At 39.6% G+C, this 24,503-nt stretch overlaps 1 protein-coding gene and 1 long non-coding RNA gene across 2 annotated transcripts in view; one reads left to right on the forward strand and one right to left on the reverse strand.

Annotated features, from left to right (window-relative positions):
• wnt10a (wingless-type MMTV integration site family, member 10a) overlaps positions 1-1,078 on the forward strand; it is a 46,760-nt gene extending 45,682 nt beyond the window's left edge. The window contains exon 4 of the mRNA XM_088353489.1: positions 483-1,078. Within this exon, the coding sequence (XP_088209615.1) occupies positions 483-1,031 (549 nt within the window). The 3' untranslated portion in view covers positions 1,032-1,078. The remainder of the gene's footprint in view (positions 1-482) is intronic.
• A 141-nt stretch (positions 1,079-1,219) lies between these two features.
• LOC148352437 (uncharacterized) lies at positions 1,220-10,522 on the reverse strand. Its single transcript, XR_015852652.1, has 3 exons — positions 10,476-10,522; positions 6,272-6,414; positions 1,220-1,970 (listed from the first exon to the last, which is right to left on the reverse strand). It is a non-coding gene; the product is annotated as an uncharacterized LOC148352437 (long non-coding RNA).
• Positions 10,523-24,503: the final 13,981 nt, after the last annotated feature.

Consider the following 24,503-nt stretch of genomic DNA (forward strand, 5'->3'; position numbering starts at 1 on the left):
AAGGAAGTTAGAGCAAAAGAGGTTAAAAGACACAGAGAGAGAAAGAGACAAAGAGCAACAAAGGAAGAGAAAAAGAGAGACAGAGAGTGAAAGAGACAGAGACAGAGAGTGGGAGAAAAGGGGTGGAAAAGAAAGAGAGAAATAAATACAAGTACAGTGTGTTTGTGAGAGGCACCTGGCTTTGGCAACATCAAGTGGACATATTTCAACCTGCAGCTTGTTTTTCTCTTGCGCTTCTCTGAGTGTGGTCTCGCCGGCCGGATTTAATCCCTTAGCGGGCCTGACCTGGCTCGCGGGCCGCCTGTTTGACAACTGTGATTTAAAGACTCCAATAATGCCAATGATTTCTCATGCCAGTTACAAATAAAACTTCCCGGAAAATCACAATAAACCATCACTGGTGAGCTATTTCCAGAACAGGCTACTCAGGAGAATATGAAGTGGTTTGCATTCATGACGAATTTGTATTTCTTTCCGCCTAGGTGGTGCTGGACCACATGAGACGAAAATGCAAGTGCCACGGCACCTCCGGGAGCTGCCAGCTCAAAACCTGTTGGCAGGTCACCCCCGAATTCCGAGTAGTGGGCTCCATCCTGAAAGAGCGCTTCCACGTCGCCACCCTCATCAAGGCCCACAACCGCAACACCGGCCAGTTGGATCACTCGCAGCACAACAACAACCACCATCACAACCATCACAACAACCACCACTATCACCACCACCATCATCACCATCATCACCACCACCACCACGCCCACCGCCGAAGGCCGGGCGTCAACGACCTGGTCTACTTCGAAAAGTCGCCCGATTTCTGCGAGCGGGACTTGAGGTCGGACTCGGCGGGGACGCAGGGCCGCATCTGCAACAAGACCAGCCCGGGCATGGACAGTTGCGAGAGTCTCTGCTGCGGCCGCGGCCACAACATCCTGCAGCAGACGCGGAGCGAACGCTGCAACTGCAAGTTCCACTGGTGCTGCTACGTGGTCTGCGAAGAGTGCCGGATTACCGAGTGGGTCAGCGTGTGCAAATGAAGAAGCGCAGCCCGGACCGATAGAAAAAAAAAAAAAAAAACGGTTCGAGGAAGCCGATCGGGAACCAGAGCGGGGCCGGGACCTGATTTTACACAACCCCTCTTCCCTTTCACCGCCGTTTTCTGTCGGGCTTTGTCCCGGGAGCAGAAACGAGCGAGGAGCGCCGAGAGATGAACACTCGGGTCGCATGTCGGCATGGAACCAGAACGCGCACTACTACAAAGCTGTCACAACACAACGCACCAGAGTGTCGGTTTTTGCATTTTTTTTTCAGTTACGACCCAATCTGAAGCCAATCAATGCAAAGCGGGGAAAAAAAATCACCAAGCTAGCCGTAAAACTACATTATGTTGGGGTGCAACAACGCTAAAAACATGTGGTTTGACAAATCGGAATCAGCGATCAGATCATTTTTCAGGTCTACAAAAAAAAAATAGTTCGTGGTGTTAAACACTTTTTAATTACATTTTTGGGTGAAAACTAGTACCGTAAATTCCGGACTATAGAGCACACCTGATTATAAGCCGCACCCACCACATTTTAAGAGGATAACCGCATTTGTACTTACACAAGCCGCACCTGTACATAAGCCGCATGAGCCCACATTAAAACATATACCACAATCACAAAATTAACCCAAGCCCGACCCGCGATTGTAACTGAATATAAAGTTCACAGACCAAAAACCACAGCCGACAAAATGAACGGAAAATGATACCGAACTTAAGGTTTGATGCAGACCTGCAGAGTCCGGGTCCCGTTGAAAATAATCCAAGAAAATGTTTTTATATTTTCAAAGGTAAGGGTGGGAAAAATATATATCCACTATTGTCCGCTGCGTCCACAAACACGTCTCACCTTTACTCCACTTCCCGTCAGCCCCTGTTGTTTTCGCCCCTTCTTTTTGATTCGCCCGTGGAAAACATCAGAATAAGTCACCTAAAATAAATAAATTACAAAAATATACAGTTGCAAATACATATTATACATGGTCACACATATTTACAAAAAAAGACGGTACACCGAGAGAGTTTTCAAAGCTTTAATAATATTATAATTTTCATCCCAAACCGTGCCTGTGAAGGGTAGCAAAACGCTACTAGCAACACGCTTGCAACACAGTAAACGGGTCTGTTAATAAAAAACATACCGTACATGTAGAAATCACGGTAAACTGTCCTCATCTTCCTCCTTATAACTGACGTCATCAAAGTTGTCTTCCTTCAGTATGGGAAAGAGACTGTCATATAGACGTCGTCCCACGCTCCCTTATCCAAAAACGCGCTAGCAACACGCTCGCAAAGTAAAGTTTACGTGCTGTAGCTCTGTTTCCTTCTTTATCGGACTGCTCGATTGCGTTTAGCTTGAAATCTGCGTCATGTGCCTTTCTTTTCGCAATATGCATGATGAAGATATGTCTACGCTAATTTAATTTGTGCACAAGTTAAGAAGTTGCAGTCTTCCTCGGCGCATATATTCCACCGGTCTAAATCTTACCTTTTGTACTCGAGCGCCGCTGGAGGCTGTTAGAAAAATGACATAAATTGGCCGCATCACTGAATAAGCCGCAGGGTTGAACGTTTGGGAAAAAAGGAGCGGCTTATAGTCCGGAATTTACGGTAGTTCTGATCAGTTAAAGCAGTGTTTTTCCAACCTTTTTTAAGCCAGGGCACGTTTTTTTCACATTTGAAAAATTTCGCGGCACACCACTAACCAAAAATGTTATAAAATGACACTGAACAGTATGTTTAATTACAATATAATTTATAATACCCCCCTGTTTTTACAGCACAGACACATATTTGCAGAAAATGATTCATAAATGTTTTATAAAATTCTACATTTCAAAAAGTGACATTGGATCATTTCTCACGGCACACTAGTGTGCCGCGAGCACAGTTTCAACACCGGGTGATAATGGGTCTGATTTGTCACCGTAATATACCTTTTCTGTGCAGACACACATAGACACATCAAAGATCAGTGACGATCCATTGCCCCTCTATTCGCAACCTAGGCACTATGTTACATAATATTTCTGCTATTTCCATACCGCACATGCAGGGACAGGAATTTGTCGGAGCATGTCGGAGCCGAGGCACGAAGATGCCGGGCGAGTTTGAGGGCACTTCAGACATCAATGTCACCTTTAAGTGTGTTTGTGGATTAGACGGGATTTGGTCCTTTGAGCGATAGTAGCTACCTAAGCTCACTGTTTGAGAACTTTGAGAACAGTTAAGAAGAGTCTTAATAATACAAGATTAGACGGTCGACATTTGAAGCTCCGCGAAACGTGATGTAATAATATTTATCCTGATGACAAATTTGAATAGTAAAAACATATAAGCAAGTACCGTATTTTCCGCACTATAAGGCGCACCGGGTTATAGGGCGCACCCCGAAAAAAATGGTTTTTGGTCCTATATTTGACATACATAAGACGCACCGGATTATAAGGCGCTACAATGGGAACGTGGACAAAACAGTCAGATGGTTCAGTCCAACTTATTAACATTCCCAAAGCTTGCAAAGAAGCAAAAACGTGTCGAGAACACGTGCGGATGCGGTGTCCGTACGATGTCACTCAAATGCATCGTTCCAAATATCATTCGGAAGGTCAAAGTCTTGGGATTCAAGAAATGCCAACCATTCCTTAGTTTCTATTTTCTTTTTCGCTCGCAACTTTACTGTGCATATGACAATAAACACTTGGAATTGAGTTGAATTTAAAAATAGACACTCCATTCCATCCATTATCTGCACCGCTTATCACAGAAACATAGAGTTCAGTCTGAAACAAGATACAGGGAAAATATATAGCCAGAGTAGCTCACCGAAGTCGTTGTGTTCAATAATAATGTGCAACCATGGTCCTCTTATATCCGTGAGTGTAGTAAATCAGGGAGAATAAAATATTTACAAATACAGAATAGTAAAACATGCTTTCTCCATGCCGTCAACCCAACATGCTATTCACATTCATCTTTTTCGGCCAATTGCAGGCTCTGTTTTGCCGCTTTAGCCTATGCCAGCCTGTAAATGATAAAAAGGATCCGCCCCCTTTACCACCGAATAACTTTAGCCAATAGTGATCGATTTAAATGATGATTGACACATTGGTTAGCCAATGAAACGCCGGTAAATAAATCCCAGCATACACCGCGGACTACTTGGCGTTCGGGGGAAAATCGAGTCGGCGGCTGCAAGTTAGTTGCAAGACTTTGTGACTTAATATTGATCCATAAATAAGGCGCACTGTATTATAAGGCGCATGGTCAGCTTTTGAAAAAAATAAAGGCTTTTAGGTGCGCCTTATGGTGCGGAAAATACGGTACATATAATGAGGATTTCTAAAAATGGTAAACAAGACTCTCAAAAGTGTGAAATGTCAATTCAATCGCTAGTTGAATATGCCTTTAAACGATTGACACGTTCGAGAAATGAAACTACAGCTGGTGTGACAACAATGCACAATACACTAGCTTCGGAGTTTGACGCCCACCCCATTTCCCATTTACCCCGTAAGTATCTATCTATCTACCCTGGTCATATCCCTGGAGAGGGGTGACCGACAGCAAGACAAACACATACACAAAAACAAAGAAAATAAAAAAGGGAAAAAGTAGCAAAAAAACACTCACAAAAATTTTGGGGACTATGGCCAACCCAAATGCCCAAACACCCAAACAAGTGAAGCATCTCGGCACCCAAGTTGGTCAAGCTTTCGTCCCTCCACAAGAAAGACACAAGACACAAGAAAGCGCCCATGTCACTCAGGTCAGGGTGACACAACACACTCTTCTGTTCAACAGCAGCTTTTGCTGGTTTACCCCTACCGCATCATACGGGTGCCCTGCCCATCCCTTAGAATGCGTCCAAACATCCTACTATCCTTTCACAACACCTCTCTACTCATTCCTATCACCAACAAGGTACTTCCATTTATTCAACAAAAATGTGTCTGCTCTTAGAAATACCATCAGAGTAGACGTCAGAAATCGCTGAATATTAAAAGGAAATTCAATTGAATTGTTATATTCCCCAGACAGTATCTATACAGTATCTGTATTTGTCTATGCAAGTGACAACGAGGCACTCTAAAGCGACCCCGCTCCCCTATCTACGTTGTAAACATTCCATAAATGCAAAAACCACACAATTATAAGACAATGGAGATTATTTTTTTTCAAATGACAGACACGTAAGTACTTCATAAAAAAATTGCTACACAGGACGGGAACGTTTTTGGGGGGGACCAAAGGGTTTCTCGTTAGAAGGAACACATTTCTTGTTAAAAATTAATAAATTGCTATTCAGGACAAGAAATGTTCTCCTTAGGTCGAGAGTGATTCTTGTAAGAATGCAAAAATTGCTCTTCAAGATGAAGACATTTCTTGTACGGATGAGACTATTTCTAGATAGGACCAGCAAGTTTATTGTGAGTAGGGATAGACCAATATGGGTTTTTTAGGACCGATACCAATCATTAGTATCAAGAGGCCGATAACCATTATTTGCAGCCGATATTAATTTGCTGTAAAAGCTTAAACATTGGCGGGCATTAAAAAAATTGGATGAATTGGACTTATTGCATAAGCCGCAGGGTTGAAAGTCGCGTTTTTTCCGGAAATTACGATAATCTTTAACTTAAACCAAAAACTATCAGTGCAGAAATACAATTAGGCTTGGCAGCAACTCATAAGAAGGTATATTAAAACTTAAATTGCTTTTTTTTTTTACTATAAATAAATAAAAATGTCTATAAAACAAACATGACTTAACTTCAAACAATTTCGACGGAACTAGCAAAATGAAAAGGCTGGGCACTGCTGTTTTAGAGCCGGATTGACAAACTAATGTTACGGTAACAGCTAATCACTCAGCCTTGCACCTTAGCGTACTTTTTGTACTCTCTCTCAATCACAAACACACATGTTTGACGAACAAACAAATATTACGATAACTGCTAATATACCCGTCTCCATCTGAACCTGCTTCTCTTAAACAAGTTAACTACTGATTAACGCACACACACTTTTCTACCACGGCACTGACTTTTAAACTATCAATAATTTCAGCAGCTTGATTCACAGGCATATTCGGACGCAGTAGTTAGCATAACTGCCGCCGTTTAATCCACTCTAACGTTATTCTACTGCTCATGGTGAAGTTAGTAATAGCCCTGAGATGTCGAGCACTGGAATGTTTATGACATTTTCGGGGGAGTTTGCCGTGTTTACCTTTGCCACGTCTGTACTCTCGTTCCGGTCTGCAGTTTGTGACAGCGGACAGTCACTTATCCAAACAGAAGGGCGGGTAGCAGGCAGAGAGGACGAGGGGAGGGAAGGAGTCGTAGCCATGCATTGGCTGCGCTGCTCTGAGCCTGTAAAATCGGCCCATCGAATTAAAAAAAAGCTGATACCGATATCTGTCAAATTCCCAAATATCTAAGAATGAAAGCAATTGCTTTTATTTCCCGCAACGGTCCCCGAAGTGGTCTGATAATAATGACCCGATAAACTGCATGGTATATTATACGCTACACGTTTCTTTTTTTTTTTTACATTAACAACGTATTTGATCACAAATCCCTAAATTTAGGGTCTTTAAGAGTGCCTGATCTGATCATCTGACTGCCGCTGCTGCTTCTTGGGATCGCTCCAGCCACAAGAATCATTTCCTTCTCTTTTGATGGATGATGCCGACATCAAATTTGGACTAATCAACCGCAGCTTTAGAAACTTTGCATAGTCATGCTTGTGGGTTTGATTCTTCCAGACCAGGGGTAGGGAACCTATGGCTCGGGAGCCATATATGGCTCCTTTCATGAGTACATATGGCTCCGAAATAAAATGTAACTATTGCACATCTCTTTGTGGCGTTCCAAAGTCAAGTGATTTCATCCCGATTTTGGTCCATATAAAGCCGAAGCAACTTAAAGCAGAAGTTCCATAAGAAACCATTTAAACTGATAAATAAAAACGCTGGCAAAGGACTTTGATTGGGTGAGCAGTACAGGTGGGCGGATCCCTGCACACAGCGCAAGGCACTTCCTTCTCTCTCTCTATGCTTATCGTTTGCAGTAATCTGTGACATTTTTACAAAAGAACTTTGCATGCACATTGTTTTGAAACCGTTATTAAGGACAAATTTCATGGAAAAAAATGGCCTCAACACTCTTAACTGAAGGTGGAAGACAAATTGTATATTTACATTGATTTGGGACACAGGATTTGGCATTATTATCATTTCATACAGTTGATGAAATCATCAAATGACACACCGTGAAATCAAATGTGCTGAAGAATTAGCTTTTGTCTAGAGAGCGTGTTTGGCAGTTTTTTTAATTTTGTCTGAAGATATATGATGTGGCTCTATCAATGTTTTTCTTTTATGGCTCTTTGGGTCCAAAATGTTCCTGACCCCTGTTCCAGACGGTTCTTATGCTGTGCAAGTATAATCACCACACTAACACACTTCGGTATCACGTGTTAAAAAATAACATGGAGCGTTTTTTGTTTTTTGTAAAACGTTTTGGTTGTTGACACACTCACATTGTAAGCGTCGTCAAAATGGATGTTCCCAATTTAAGTTCCATGCAGCTACGTTGACACGGACGTGGTTTCAAGCGGATTTTTGAGAAAATGTGTACGTATTGACCGGCTCCTGATATAAATAAAGTTATGCTTTTGTGCCTGCGTCGAAAGCCAAGAACAAAAAGAAAAATCAGGAATCCTGTGCTTTATTGATTTGAGGTCCTTTTGCACAAGCACGACTGCAACTCTGGGAGTAAAATGTATTTTGTCATAAATGTACAGTTTGTGTGTTACTTAAGTTATTTTATTTTTGTGGATAACTTAAATATTTTTGTTAAACAATAAAGATTGTCAGGTCACTATTGAACGACAAGAAAAAAATAAAATGGTTCTTTTTGTCGCAAGTTAGCTGCTGCCTGTAGAGAGCTAAGTCAGATTTTTGATTATTTTCTTAAAGGGCTGGGTGATATGGCCAGAAATTCATATCTTGAGTTTTACCCGTTTTAGAAAGAACAAGTAAACCTAAGTCAACAAGCACTTGTGAAACTTTTTGATATTTTCTTTAAATAATCAAATTGATTGCCCAGCCCTACTTTCACATCATAATTGAACAAGATAGCATTTTCAGAAATATAGGGTGTGCACATTTTATGGAAGAGTTTTCCCTCACTTTACACCAAAAAGATCAATCCAGCCATAATCCATTGTAAGTATGCCACTATTTTTCCTACTGTGACAAAATGGCTTTGTTGAAAAATGTCCGCGGGCTTTCTGTGTATGCTGTGTATATTTTTGTCTATGAAGTATTTAAGATATTTTTATTTTCCTACTTTTGAATTTCAGTATGTAGATAGAAATTTGAAATGGTGAAAACATTTTTTTTTTTTCTGGACACACCTTTATCATGTTCGTTAGGCCCCAGATAATGGCAACATACTGTATGTAATGATGTATATTGTGCCTCTCTGAAAGCTGAGTTAATAAATGTCAAATCTGCTGTTAAACATGAAGACGAGAATTGTTATTTGTGCTATGATGACTTCCGAGAAGTACGGAAGCATTTCTTGCTGACCAAACAGAACGTAACCTTTGTCTGTTGTTTTTTTTTTTTTTAAATACAACTGCTCAAGTAGACAAATGCTACTGTACTTTAAGTATGTTCACACATCAAAAGTATAACGTTCTGAGCTATTAAACGTTTTCTAATCCAATGGATATCCAGATTATTGATTATAAGCAATATTGATTAACATATTTGGCATTTCAATACTATGTTCCATATTTAGCCTAAAATATTCCCGTTCCCCAAAAAATTAAAATGGCTGATGTTATATTTTACTAGTTTTTTTGTTCTTGTTTCTGTGCTCTGTACAGCCCTTTGAGACTTTTAGTGATAAAGGGCTTTACAAATAAATAAGACCTAACTTTACTATTTACTCGTAGGAATGGAAATCCTGTCAAAGGATTTGCCACCACAACTCTCCAGAGCACACCAATTTGGTTGATATTGTCATGATTACCGATTGGAATCAGCTTTTGACGCTCATTTGGGCCAACCGCCGCAGGTTCTGATTGGCTCCCTGTCACTATTTAACCCAGTCCTGTCTGTCCCCTGTTGTCAGTCCGTCTGCGAACCTCTGTGTATACAGGGCTAGCCTTTTTCGACCCTGACTCCTACCTGTCCCGTTTTTTGCTCCTGTTTGTCTCCGGCTACGACCTGTTATGATCCCGACCTCGCCTGCTCTCCTGTCCCAGCTTACGACGCATTTTTGATCCCGACGACGTCTATCCTCCAGTCCTGGCTTACGACTCGTTTCCGATCCCGACCACATTTTTGCTCTCCTGTCCCGGCTATCGACCTGTTTTTCCGCCCCTGACACCCACCGCGACCGAAGATCCACTTCCGTATTCAGATCACAATCCGATTGAGAGAGGGACTTTCTTCCCAAATCTACCGTGCACCGAATCGTGGGCGCTGCCCTCCCTCTATCTCAATAAACTTGTGAGAAACGTTAAGCGATTGGGTCCTGTTTCCATTCTGGTCCTGACAGATATGTGCTAATGGCAAATACTAAACTATCAGTTCACGAGCGCTAAACTACTCAAAGGTTAGCTAGCTGAACAGCGAGTGGCGACCACACGGACTGCACATCCCATGATTCTTAGCTTCTAAAAGCAAAACGACAAAATCTAATTAAGGATGGTCCAGGTTCGATTTGCGCGATTTAGAGGTGAGTTTGGTTGTAAGCCGGAAGAAATGTATAACTTAATTATTTTATTGTTTTAGTTCTGTATTAGGCATTGCTAGGATATGAAAGATTTGGCCAAGATAGGATCTGAGGAGTATTGGGAGGAACAACAAGGTTAGAAAAGTTAAGCAGGATTTTGGACCTGTTGCATTTAAGGACAGTGGGAATTCAGTATCATTCCACTTCTATTTGTCCCAGATCCGATTTTAGAGCATTATAAGAAAGATGGACTACAAAGATGGCTGATTCTCCTTGTTTTGCTGATTAATGCAGGATGCCAACTAAGTTAATTTTTACTTCCAATTCACAAACACGTATTTAAAAGCATGTTACCGTAAAGATTTCCTTTGGAATACTCTGACTTCCCTCTTTTCTCAAAGCCCGCACAACTCTAAAAAAATAGATAGGAAATTTGTGATAATGAGAAGAAATCGCCATTCGCCTTTGTAAAATTAAAAAATTAAGGAAATTGGGTCGGTTTTTGGCTACATTAGCACGCGAGCTAACACAAACCAAGTATCTCTGAAAAGTTCGTTATTTAGGACACCAATTAATTCAAAAGATGACATAATAACCATTGTACAGCTCTTAAACACAAAATAATATTGTAAAAGTCTTGAACCCAGTGAGAAAACAGCAGTTACCTTCATTTCAGTTACCTTTAGTTTTCATGCTAGCACTTCCTCATTGCCCTTGTCACGTGACTGAGAACGATTAGCAACAGAAAACATATCTTTTAAAAGTTTGTTCTTCTGGACATTAAATCATTAGAAATATGACCAAATACAAATTGTGTAGCTTTTAAATACAAAATAGTATTGTAAACGTACAACAAATGCCGTTCCCAGGGCTAGAACAGTGAGAAAACAGCAGTTAGCTTTCGTTTTCATGCTAGCACTTCCTCATTGCCCTTGTCACGTGACTGAGAACGATTAGCAACAGAAAACAGATATCTTTTAAAAGTTCGTTTTTCTGGATATCAAATCATTAGAAATATGACCAAATCAAGATTGTATAGCTCTTAAACGCCAAATATAACCGTAAACTTACAACCGAAGCCTTTTCCAGGGCTTCAACGATGACAAAGTACCAGCCCCTTTTAGCATTCTTGCTAGTACTTCCTCATATCCAGTGCCATGTGACCAAGCTGAACCAATAGACTGTTGGGGGAAAAAAATATTTTCATTAAGGACATTAAATCATTAGAAAACAACCAAATAAAAATTGTACAGCTCCTAAACAGCAAATAAAACTGTAAACTTACAACCAAAGCCGTTTCCAGGGCTTCAACGATGACAAGATACCAGCCTGTTTAATCTTTTAACTAGTACTTCCTCATATCCAATGCCATGTGACCAAGCTGAACCAATAGACTGTTGGCAACAGACGTTCGATTTTCATTAAGGACTTTAAATCATTAGAAAACAACACAATAAAAATGGTACAGGTCCTAAACACCAAATAAAACTGTAAACTTACAACCAAAGCCATTTCCAGGCCTTGAACACTGACAAGATACTAGTCATCTTTAGTTTTCTTTTGAGCACTTACTCATCGATCGTGTCATGTGACCATGTTCTACCAATTAACTGTTAACAGCACAAAACAGAGCTCAGACAGTACAAAGTGATTGTTTTTTATTGATCAGTTGTTTTCTATTTTTTTTTGTGTGTAAAAATTGTTGTTGTTCCCTTTTGTTAATGAGCAGTTGATGCTGTTTTTTTCTTAACGTCCTTCATTCATTCAAAGGCAAAGTAAAAGACCAAAATCCGTCAGCAACTCTTTTAACCGGCCTGACTTTTCTTTAAGGACATCGATGGCATGACAATTTGCTCAAATATCACCTCCCGTGTACTACTTTCCTCTTGCGTGCATGTACTCCTTTCCTCTTGCATTTATACTGGTGTGCCTCCAGGGAAGCTGGCAAGTCACTGAATCAAGTGTACTCTCCAGACACCCTTTCAAAGCAAACAGGTTTTAAAAAGAAAAAAAAAAAAAAGGTACTTTCTAGTCAGGCGATTCTATTCTGGTCCGAACGTGCTGTCGGAGAGCGAGGACGGGGAAAAAAAAACGTGGAAAAAACTTCTTCTGCAGGAGCATCTGTACATCGAGTGTAGCATGCGTCGTGCATCTTTCAGTGCCATGAAAGTTTGATAGAAGCCAAGACGCTCCTCATCTCGTCCCGCTGAATAGTTTATTTGAGGATGGAGGTGTGCTGACAACCCAGTGCGTGATTGTTTGTACAAGAATTTGTGTTTCCTTACGGGAACGTGATTTTAAACGCATTAGGAGTCGAAAAACTCAAGTAGAGTACACGCATGGCAGTTACAGCCGTAGATTTTGTCCTAGGTGTCGCTTTGTACCCTGAAATCTTTGTAAGTAGAGACCCATTTTGTATATAAATCCGCTAATCTTGACTGAGACTAAGACTCAGGAGATCATTTCTTCCTCATGCCATGAGACTCTTTAACTCCACCCGGGGTAGTAAAAGCCCACATTGAACCCCACCCCTACATTGGCATATCACCCTATTTTTATGACAGTGTGTATTTTCCGTAGCACTATTTAAATACTCTGTATCAATACGTTATATTGTGTATTTTGCCTCGCTGCTCGGCGCTCAGCATTAAGGGTTGGAATTGGGGGGTTTTGGTCACCTAAAGACTAAAATGGCTGCGGCTGCAGCGGCTCGCTACAGTTTAACTGTACGGGTCAGGTGTATTGACATTTTGTTCTGTGTGCATTGTTGCAAAGAATGACAATAAAAGTAAATTCTAATTCTATTCTATTTTTGTCTTATATATCTTTTATTTTATTATTTCATTTTTCAAGACAGGGATACTACCGGGATGAATAAAGTATCTATCTATCTATCTATCTATCTATCTATCTATCTATCTATCTATCTATCTATCTATCTATCTATCTATCTATCTATCTATCTATCTATCTATCTATCTATCTATCTATCTATCTATCTATCTATCTATCTATCTATCTATCTATCTATCTATCTATCTAGACATATATCTAGACATCTATCTAGACATCTATCTAGACATCTAGACATCTATCTAGACATCTAGACATCTAGACATCTATTTATCTATCTAGACATCTATCTATCTAGACATCTATCTAGACATCTATCTATCTATCTAGACATCTATCTATCTAGACATCTATCTATCTATCTAGACATCTATCTTTCTATCTATCTAGACATCCATCTATCTAGACATCTATCCACCTAGACATCTATCCATCTATCTATCTATCTATCTATCTATCTATCTATCTATCTATCTATCTATCTATCTATCTATCTATCTATCTATCTATCTATCTATCTATCTATCTATCTATCTATCTATCTATCTATCTATCTATCTATCTATCTATCTATCTATCTATCTATCTATCTATCTATCTATCTATCTATCTATCTATCTATCTATCTATCTATCTATCTATCTATCTATCTATCTATCTATCTATCTATCTATCTATCTATCTATCTATCTATCTATCTATCTATCTAGACATATATCTAGACATCTATCTAGACATCTATCTAGACATCTAGACATCTATCTAGACATCTAGACATCTAGACATCTATTTATCTATCTAGACATCTATCTATCTAGACATCTATCTAGACATCTATCTATCTATCTAGACATCTATCTATCTAGACATCTATCTATCTATCTAGACATCTATCTTTCTATCTATCTAGACATCCATCTATCTAGACATCTATCCACCTAGACATCTATCCATCTATCTATCTATCTATCTATCTATCTATCTATCTATCTATCTATCTATCTATCTATCTATCTATCTATCTATCTATCTATCTATCTATCTATCTATCTATCTATCTATCTATCTATCTATCTATCTATCTATCTATCTATCTATCTATCTATCTATCTATCTATCTATCTATCTATCTATCTATCTATCTATCTATCTATCTATCTATCTATCTTGACATCTATCTATCTAGACATTTATCTATCCAGACATCCATCTAGACATCTATCTAGACATCTATCCATCTAGACATCTATCTAGACATCTATCTATCTAGACACCTATCTATCTATCTATCTATCTATCTATCTATCTATCTATCTATCTATCTATCTATCTATCTATCTATCTATCTATCTATCTATCTATCTATCTATCTATCTATCTATCTATCTATCTATCTATCTATCTATCTATCTATCTATCTTGACATCTATCTATCTAGACATCTATCCATCTAGAAATCTATCCATCTAGAAATCTATCTTTCTATCTATCTAGACATCTATCTATCTAGACATCCATCTAGACATCTATCCATCTAGACTTCTATCTATCCATCTAGACTTCTATCTATCCATATAGACATCTATCTATCTAGACATCTATCTATCTAGACATCCATCTAGACATCTATCTAGACATCTATCTTTCTATCTATTTAGACATCTATCTTTCCATCTATCTAGACATCTATCTATCTAGACATCCATCTAGACATCTATCCATCTAGACTTCTATCTATCCATCTAGACTTCTATCTATCCATCTAGACATCTATCTATCTAGACATCTATCTATCTAGACATCCATCTAGACATCTATCTAGACATCTATCTTTCTATCTATTTAGACATCTATCTTTCCATCTATCTAGACATCTATCTATCTAAACATCTATCTATCTAGACATCTATCTAGACATCTATCCATCTAGACATCTATCCATCTAGAAATCTATCTATCTATCCATCTAGACATCTATCCATCTATCTATCTTGACATCTATCTGTATATCTATCTATCTTGACATCTATCTATCTAGACATCTAGACATCTATCTATCTAATCCGTTCCAAGGCCCGTGAAGAACAGTACGATATATATTCTTAAATAAATCATAAAAAAGGCATCAGAACATGAAAGAAAATACATGTTAAAAATAGTCACAGCACAATAAACATAAAATGAGAGATTTGTAATGTAAATAAAAGAATAAAGAAAATAATGAATATATTTTATTTTTTCTTCTCGTTTGAAAACTGATCCAATGACGTTTGCCAACTTTTAACAATCCATCAGAAAACCACTGCCCACTGCCGAAGTTAGCTGGGATGGGCTCCAGCACCCCCGCGACCCTACTGAGGATAAGCGGTGCAGATAATGGATGGATGGATGGATGGAACAACCCCAATCATGGACTGTTCACTCTGCTAGCCTCTGGGAAGAGGTACTGTAGTGTGCGGTCAGGACCACCAGGTTCTGCAACAGCGTAGTCCCCCTGGCCATTAGACAGTTAAATGTTCAATCACACTCATAGTAAGCATACACAGCTGCTAATTTGTAAATCTGTTTGTTTTGTTTTGTTTTTTGCACTACTGGCAGTTCTCTTATACCTAGCCACTCCTTTGCACATCTGTTCTCCTCTGCACTACCGTACTCCAGTGTTATTGTTATTGTACAGTGACTTGTTTACCTGACTGCCCATTTGCACATCTGGTTAGCTGCTCCTCTTGCACTCTTTGCACTACTGTATAATACTATACATAGCTATAACTATTTAGTATTTTATTAGTACTTCAATACTCCAACGCAACACATTTTATTGATATCTGTACATTCAAGGAAACTGTGCGGGTGAGATGTATCGACATTTCGTTTGGTATACACGTGTACAAGAATGACAATAAAGTTTATCTGAATTTGAATCTGTAGTTTCAAATACATCCCACAAACTGTCAAATAAAATGTCCCGGTCGTCTGATGATCCCGTTTGCATGGGGAGCGGCTGTAGTTTTCTTTTTCCAAAAGTAATTGTTCGTCCTCACGAGAATGGCTTCTTGCCCGTGACTGGGAGAGAACCAGGCCCGGGCTTGCGTGTCGAATTTATTTCAGCAGCGACTCCCAAAGAGACCACTCACTTAAGCTGTAACAACATTATGCCGGCGAATTACTTTCTTTTTTTTTTCCCCTTTTCGCGTTTTATAATCCCTTGGCATGAAGCCGCAAATCTGCATCATCTGGAAAACTTTTGGAAATGTTCTCGCTCCGCACTATACAGGAAAAGTAAGATTATGTACTTAGGAAGTATATTATATCGTAACATATTATATAAAATGAAAACAAAAAAAACGGATTTCAACTCATTATACTATATTATCCATCCATCCATTATCTGCACCGTTTATCCTCAGTAGGGTCGCGGGGGTGCGGGAGCCCATCCCAGCTATCTTCGGGCAGGGGACACCCTGAACTGGTTGCCAGCCAATCGCAGGGCACACAGGGACAGACAACTCGCTCGCTCATTCAGACCTAGGGACAATTTGGACCGGCCAATTCACCCGAAATGCATGTTTTTGGAATGCGGGAGGAACCTGGAGTGCCCGGAGGAAACCCACGCAAGCACGGGGAGAACATACAAACTCCGCACAGGAAGTTCAGTAGCTGGATTTGAACCCATAATCTCAGAACTGCGCCGCAAACGCGCTGCCTTATGCTATATTATGTCAAAGTATATTCATAATTGCTATCTCAATTGTTATGGCTATGCTGTTATTTTCTTATATCAATAAGTCCCTAACTGTCAAGACCAGAACGGAAACAGAACCCACTCGCGTAGCGTTTCTCACAAGTTTTATTGTCAGAGACAAGGAACGGAGACAGGACCCAATTGCATTCGTTTTACCCAGTTTTATTTAGAAGGAGAACAGCACTTGCATCCACGATCCGATGATTATCGGTCACGGGTGGCAGATAGCAGGAACGTGGAAGTGGCACTTTAATGTCGAGCGAGGGTCGTCGTAGACAGCCAGAAAAACGGGTCGATGGCCAGGGCAGAGGAGCAAAAACAGAAACGGGTCCAGAAAAGAGGTCGGCAACAGGCAGGAAACAGGGCAGGATGGAGTCGGAGAGTCACAAAAGGGCTTGCCTAGCTGGGAGCATAGGTTCGCAGACGATCAGAAGAGTGTGTTTAGGAAGGAGTTCAACAGCCAATAAGGGTCCGTGGCTGTTGGCACCAACGGGGCAGCCTCAGGCGCCCCGCATCAGTAATCACGACATTTATTGGGAAGAAAGGATTGCACACACGATCCGTTGATTACTGGTCGCGGGGAGAGGGTCGCTCTGAACGCGAAAGTGGCACTTCCGTGGCGAGCGATGGCGATGTCGGGAACGGAAAAAACAGGTCAGTAGCCGGGATAGAAGAGCAAAAACGTGGTCGGGATCGGAAACAAGTCGAAAGCCAGGAGAAAAGAGTAGACGTGGTCGGGATCAAAAACGGATCGTTATTCGGGACAGGAGAGCAGATGTGGTCGAGATCAAAACAGCTCGTAATTCGGGACGGGAGAGCAGATGTGGTCGAGATCAAAACTGATCGTAACGGGAGACAAACCGGAGCAAAAAACAGGGCAGGTGAAAAAGGGCTTGCCCTGTAAAAACATTCAGATTCACAGACGGACCGACCAAAAGGGACTGACAGGACAGAGTTTAAATACTGACAGGAAGCCAATCTTTCTACAAGCCTCAGCTGGTGCCACACGGGCGGGGCCAATTGTATTTCTTGCAGGGTAGAATCCTACATTTATACGTCATGTTAAAAAAGTGGGAAGGGCCACGTTGCGGAATTTTGCACATCGTGGGGGTTTTGGTCCCTATTAGATAGATAGATAGATGTCTAGATAGATGTCTAGATAGATAGATGTCTAGATAGATGGATAGATAGATGTCTAGATAGATAGATGTCTAGATAGATGGATGGATAGATGTCTAGATAGATATATGTCTAGATGTCTAGATAGATGGATAGATAGATGTCTAGATAGATAGATGTCTAGATAGATGTCTAGATAGATGTCTAGATAGATAGATAGATAGATAGATAGATAGATAGATGTCTAGATAGATGTCTAGATAGATGTCTAGATAGATGTCTAGATAGATAGATAGATAGATAGATAGATAGATAGATAGATAGATAGATAGATAGATAGATAGAAAGATAGAGAGATAGATGTCTAGATAGATGTCTAGATAGATGTCTAGATAGATAGATGTCTAAATAGATGTCTAGATAGATAGAAAGATAGATGTCTAGATGGATAGATAGATAGATAGATGGATAGATAGAGATAGATGTCAAGATAGATAGCTAGATAAATGTCAAGATAGATGGATAGATAGATGTCTAGATGGATAGATGTCTAGATAGATGTCTAGATAGATAGATGTCCAGATAGATAAAAAGATAGATGTCTAGATGGATAGATAGATGGATAGATAGATGTCTAGATAGATAGATAGATGTCTAGATAGATGTCTAGATAGATAGATAGATAGATAGATGTCTAGATAGATAGATGTCAAGATACATAGATAGATAAATGTCAAGATAGATAGATGTCAAGATACATAGATAGATAAATGTCAAGATAGATAGATAGATGTCTAGATAGATGTCTAGATAGATGTCTAGATAGATAGATAGATAGATGTCTAGATAGATAGATAGATGTCTAGATAGATGTCTAGATAGATAGATAGATAGATAGATAGATAGATAGATAGATAGATAGATAGATAGATAGATAGATAGATAGATAGATAGATAGATAGATAGATAGATAGATAGATAGATAGATACTTTATTCATCCCCGTAGGGAAATTCACACTTCCATCAGTATCTTTTTGCTGTTTACTAACAGATTAACAGGATGTTGTAGTTTAGCAACAGCGGAGTGGATGACGTCACACGCTAGTCCAAAAGTTCGACGTCCCTGCAGCAGATGGAAATCTTTGTGCCCAGGGTTACACCGCCTCATGTCCACGTAGATAGCGAGTCCACCTATTAACCAAAGTAAAAAAGAAATCACCGCGTATCATCTCTTTCACGTGGGAGAGAAACACGGTTGAAACTCGCCGCTAAGACTCTCCTTCTAAAGATAGTCCTGATGCCTGGATGACTAATTCATCAGCGTTATACCTTGTGGCCAGTTGCCGGACCGTCCTATTAAAATTCAATGCAGCGGGGCAGCCGGAACATGCAAAGCGGGTCGGCATTATCTCATAGGGCCCCTCGGCCGAGTGCTTTCAGCTTCTTTACAAATACTTGATCCGCGCTAAAGCTACAGTTTGATCCGTCTTACTAATTCATGGGCCCTCCCGCCAGGGAAGGATCGAAGAGGAATCGGTTTTTTCTGCGACTCCTCCGATGAATAATGGAGGAGAGAGGCCAACAAGTACATGCTTTTAACACCATTTGCGACATGTTCTGCTTGGCCTAAGACGACATTTGCTCCGCTCGTTCCGACTTTTTTCCCGGCTGGGCAGGCGTGCAGAAAACGCTCCTGTGAAATATTGATCGGCGTAGGTCAAAGCTATAAATGGAATCGGGGCGCTGAGCTCTTTCCAAGAAGGACTTCTAATGGAGTATTCCCTCGATATTCACTGGGAATCCGTTCCAAAAAGACCCAATTTCGATACATTTCTGCAAAGTATGAAGAAAATATATATACTATAGCATATTTTTGGGCAATTATTGCCGTTTTGCCCATCCAGGATTATTTATGTCACAAAGTACTCTGGCATTTGTTGTACATTGATGAATGATACACGCAATCACGCGATACATTTTATTACCTGCACCCTAAGCAAAAATGCCACCGTTGTACCCGTCTGTATATAGTGTAAGTCTTCTGGAGAATCACATATGATTTTATACATAAGATTATATGCATACATACATACATACACATACATATATATATATATATATATATATATATATATATATATATATATATATATATATATATATATATATATATATATATATATATATATATATATATATATATATATATATATATATATATATATATATATATATATATATATATATATATATATATATATATATATATATAGGTTTATATATGGGCAGCACGGCGGCGCAGTGGTTAGCGCGTGTGCGGCACAGTTCTGAGGTCGTGGGAACCTCCTGAGTGGGTTCAAATCCAGCTACCGGCCTTGCTGTGTGGAGTTTGTATGTTCTCCACGTGCTTGCGTGGGTTTCCTCCGGGCACTCCGGTTTCCTCCCACATTCCAAAAACATTCATTTCAGGTGAATTGGCCGGTCCAAATTGTCCCTAAGTGTGACTGAGCGAGTGAGTTGTCTGTCCCTGTATGCCCTGCGATTGGCTGACAACCAGTCCAGGGTGCCCCCTGCCCGCTGCCCGATGATTGCTGGGATGGGCTCCAGCATCCCCGCGACCCTACTGAGGATAAGCGGTGCAGCTGATGAGATGAGATGAGATGAGGTTTATATATATATATATATATATATATATATATATATATATATATATATATATATATATATATATATATTTATAAATATATATAAATAAATACATTTATATAAATACATATATACATACATTTTCTCTCTCTCTCTCCCTCTCTCTCTCTCTCTCTCTCTCTCTCTATATATATATATATAGAGAGAGAGAGAGAGAGAGAGACAGAGAGAGATATTTACTGAACAATAAATATACAAATAAAACTCTCAACTTACTGATTTAAATCACACATTTTTTTGTTTATGTTTCCTTCTTGTTTTTTGCTAAATACAAAGAAATGAAAATACATTTGAATCAGACAAAGGAAAAAAAAAATTAAAAACAAAAACAAATAAGTAATTATATATTTTATAAAAATGAATGAAAACAAATATATCAAGAGAATATTTGCAAATGTATGTTAGAATATAATAAACAAATAGAACTGAAAACTAAATCCATGAAATATCAAAAAAATAAGAATATATGAAAAAAGAAAATCAATTACATTTAAATATATTTAAACTAAATAAAAGAACATATAAATACAGATATATTTAGAAAAATAAAATACGAATATAAACATATTCAAATAAAGAAAATTCAAAACAAAAATAGATAAGTAAATAAAAATGTCTTAAAATAATAGGTAAAAAAATATATATTTCAAATAAAAAACAAACAAAAATATATTGACAAACAAACAGGTGAATACATCATTTTTAAACAATGACATCCGAACATATCTAACATACATAAAAAACTAACAAAATATATTAAAAAAGAAAAAGAAAAAAATAAGATAAATGTATTTTAAAAACTAAATTGGAAAAAATAGAGAGAAAAAAACAAGAAATAAACAAAAATAAAATCGAAAATGTAAATGACATTTAAATGAAAAAACAAAGAGAAAAATATGTTGACGCCATCCCAGAAAAATGCATCGTACGAGCATGCAATATATTCTCTGGTATGTGCGTCGACCGCACGCATTCACATTGTGGTGAGGTTCTTCTCATTTCTGTCATCGGAATCACTCAGTCAGAAAACCACATTTGTCAGACCGTTCATTACCTTTCCATCACAGCATCATAAAGACCAAGTAATCGGTTACATTTACTCCGTTCCACGTACGAGTATTTTTAAATCACTACACTTTTTACTTTTACTTGAGTAGATTTGTGGAGAAGAAGCTGTACTCTTGTTCCACTACATTAGGCTACATTGAAGCCGTTACCTAAATCTGTCTGTGTCATGATTACCAATGTGAATCACCTGTGCCCGCTGTTTGTCTGATTTTCTCCCTGTCCTTTTTAAACTCAGTCCTGTCTGTCCCCTGTTGTCAGTGGGAATGAGTTCAGCCCGGAGCATATTGGCGTCTTTATGATACCGTGACACAGACCAATAGTAGACTAGCATCTTATATGATGTCAACCAATAGCAAACGAGGATCTTAGACGTAACTAGTACAATCATATGCGCTAACACCGATAAGCTCGAAATGAACGTTTTAGGGCATGCGATATATTTTTAGTTGAAGTCTTCGCGTGAGGTCAATGGTGTAACAAGGGGCCTGAAAATGTTTTAACGGTGTCATGATTACTGATGTGAAGCACCTGTGCCCAGTCCTTTGGAGCCAACCGCCTCGGAATCTGATTGGCTCCCTGTCCCTATTTAAACTCAGTCCTGTCTGTCCCCTGTTGTCAGTCCGCCTGCGAACCTCAGTGAATACTATGCAAGCCTTTTTCGACCATGACTCCCACCCGTTCTGTTTTTGCAACCATCTGTCTCTGGCTACGACCCGTTTTTGATCCTGACCACATCTGCTCCCCTGTCTCGACTTACGACCGGTTTCTGACCCCAAAAACGTTTTTGCTCTCCTGTCCCGGCTATCGACCTAATGACACCGCCATTGCTCGCTATGGAAGATCCACTTCCGGTCAACTAGTGATCCCAAGAGCCGAGAAGAAATCCGCAGGTCCGAGAGCATTCCCCATTCCTGCCTGGGTGGTGTGGAATGCTCTTCCCCCTGAGATTCCATCTGCAAACTCAGTGGAACTGTTTAAATCTAGGCTTGAAACACACTCTATAGCTTATGAATAACCTATATTTTATGTTGTCAATATCTGTGTATCATTTGCCCTCATGTAGGTTTTAGATCAGGTGATGGTGTCATCATAGTCTGTGGTTTGCAATAATCTTTGGTCTGTGCAGCCCTTTGAGACTCTTTGTGATTAAGGGCCAAACAAATATACTTGACTCGAGGTTTTTGAGTTTTCCTTGCCCTCATGTAGGTTTTAGATCAGGGGATGGTGTCATAATAGTCTGTAGTTTGCAATAGTCTGTGGTCTGTGCAGCCCTTTGAGACTCTTTGTGATTAAGGGCCAAACAAATAAACATGACTTGACTTGAGGTTTTTGAGTTTTTCCTTGCCCTCATGTAGGTTTTAGATCAGGGGATGGTGTCATAATAGCCTGTAGTTCGCAATAATCTGCGGTCTGTGCAGCCCTTTGAGACTCCTTGTGATTAACCCCCATACAAACAAACATGACTTGACTTGACTTGAGGTTTTTAAGTTTTCCCTTGCCCTCATGTAGGTTTCAGATCAGGGGATGGTGTCATATTAGTCTGTAGTTTGCAATAGTCTGTGGTCTGTGCAGCCCTTTGAGACTCTTTGTGATAAAGGGCCGAACAGATAAACATGACTTGACTTGAGGTTTTTGAGTTTTCCTTGCCCTCATGTAGGTTTTAGATCAGGGGATGGTGTCATAATAGTCTGTAGTTTGCAATAGTCTGTGGTCTGTGCAGCCCTTTGAGACTCTTTGTGATTAAGGGCCAAACAAATAAACATGACTTGACTTGAGGTTTTTGAGTTTTTCCTTGCCCTCATGTAGGTTTTAGATCAGGGGATGGTGTCATAATAGCCTGTAGTTCGCAATAATCTGCGGTCTGTGCAGCCCTTTGAGACTCCTTGTGATTAACCCCCATACAAACAAACATGACTTGACTTGACTTGAGGTTTTTAAGTTTTCCTTGCCCTCATGTAGGTTTTAGATCAGGGGATGGTGTCATAATAGTCTGTAGTTTACAATAGTCTGTGGTCTGTGCAGCCCTTTGAGACTCTTTGTGATTAAGGGACAAACAAATAAACATGACTTGGTTTGAGGTTTTTGAGTTTTCCCTTACCCTCATGTAGGTTTTAGATCAGGGGATGGTGCCATGATAGTCTGTGGTCTGTGCAGCCCTTTGAGACTCTTTGTGATTAAGGGCCAAATAAATAAACATGACTTGGTCTGAGGTTTTTGAGTTTTCCCTTGCCCTCATCTAGGTTTTAGATCAGGGGATGCAGTCATAATAGTCTGTAGTTTGCAATAGTCTTTGATCCGTGGAGCCCTTTGAGACTCTTTGTGATTAAGGGCCAAACAAATAAAAATGACTTGACTTAAGGTCTTTGAGTTTTCCTTACCCTCATGTAGGTTTCAGATCAGGGAATGGTGTCATAATAGTCTGTAGTTTGCAATAGTCTTTGATCTGAGCAGCCCTTTGAGACTCTTTGTGATTAAGGGTGTCACAAATAAACATGACTTGACTTGACAATTATTCTAAAGTAACAGTACTTTTGAGTTACATTTTTGACTACTCTACCCAGCTTACATGGAGACGATCGGCCATTGTTATTTTTCTCTCAGAAGATCCCTGCAAGCCCCCCCCCCACTCCGACACCCTCAATTGCCGTCATTATTTTCCATCATGATAATTATTGCCGTTACGGTTCGACACCATGATAATTTTCACCTTACTCTTATTTGCACCGGCTGAGACAAACAACCGCCCACTTTGCGTTCCTGCTAATGTTTCCAAACATGTCGAAAAAAAAAAAAAACGTTCTCTCGGGGGGGAAATTGTTACATGAAGGTAAAGCCCGGACTTGTTATGCTGCTGCGTGCCCTGAAAAGATTTTGTTTTATGATATGCGACACTCGTTTGACTTGATTTAACTTGACTTTTGGAGCGGGAATTGTTCCAAATAATTGCAACTTTAAAGAGGTTATGGGCGCTGTTTCAAAGGGAGATTCAACTGGAACAGTAGCTGCTGGCGTCGATGTGTGAGAGTCATCAACACAGCCCAGGAAATCATCGGCTGGTTTGGAGGACATTGCTGGACTCCACTTTGACTGGCTGCCCTCTGGCAGGAGTTACAGATCCCTTATAAAAGAGTGTTTAACACTGCGGAGTAAACTAAAGAAATCCACCACTCACAAACTGAGACAAATGGTCAAGTAGACAGCTGCAACTGCACTCTAAAT

Source organism: Urocampus carinirostris, chromosome 14, assembly GCF_059441175.1.
Source record: "Urocampus carinirostris isolate Australia breed hairy pipefish chromosome 14, RoL_Ucar_1.0, whole genome shotgun sequence".
Lineage (NCBI taxonomy): Eukaryota > Metazoa > Chordata > Actinopteri > Syngnathiformes > Syngnathidae > Urocampus > Urocampus carinirostris.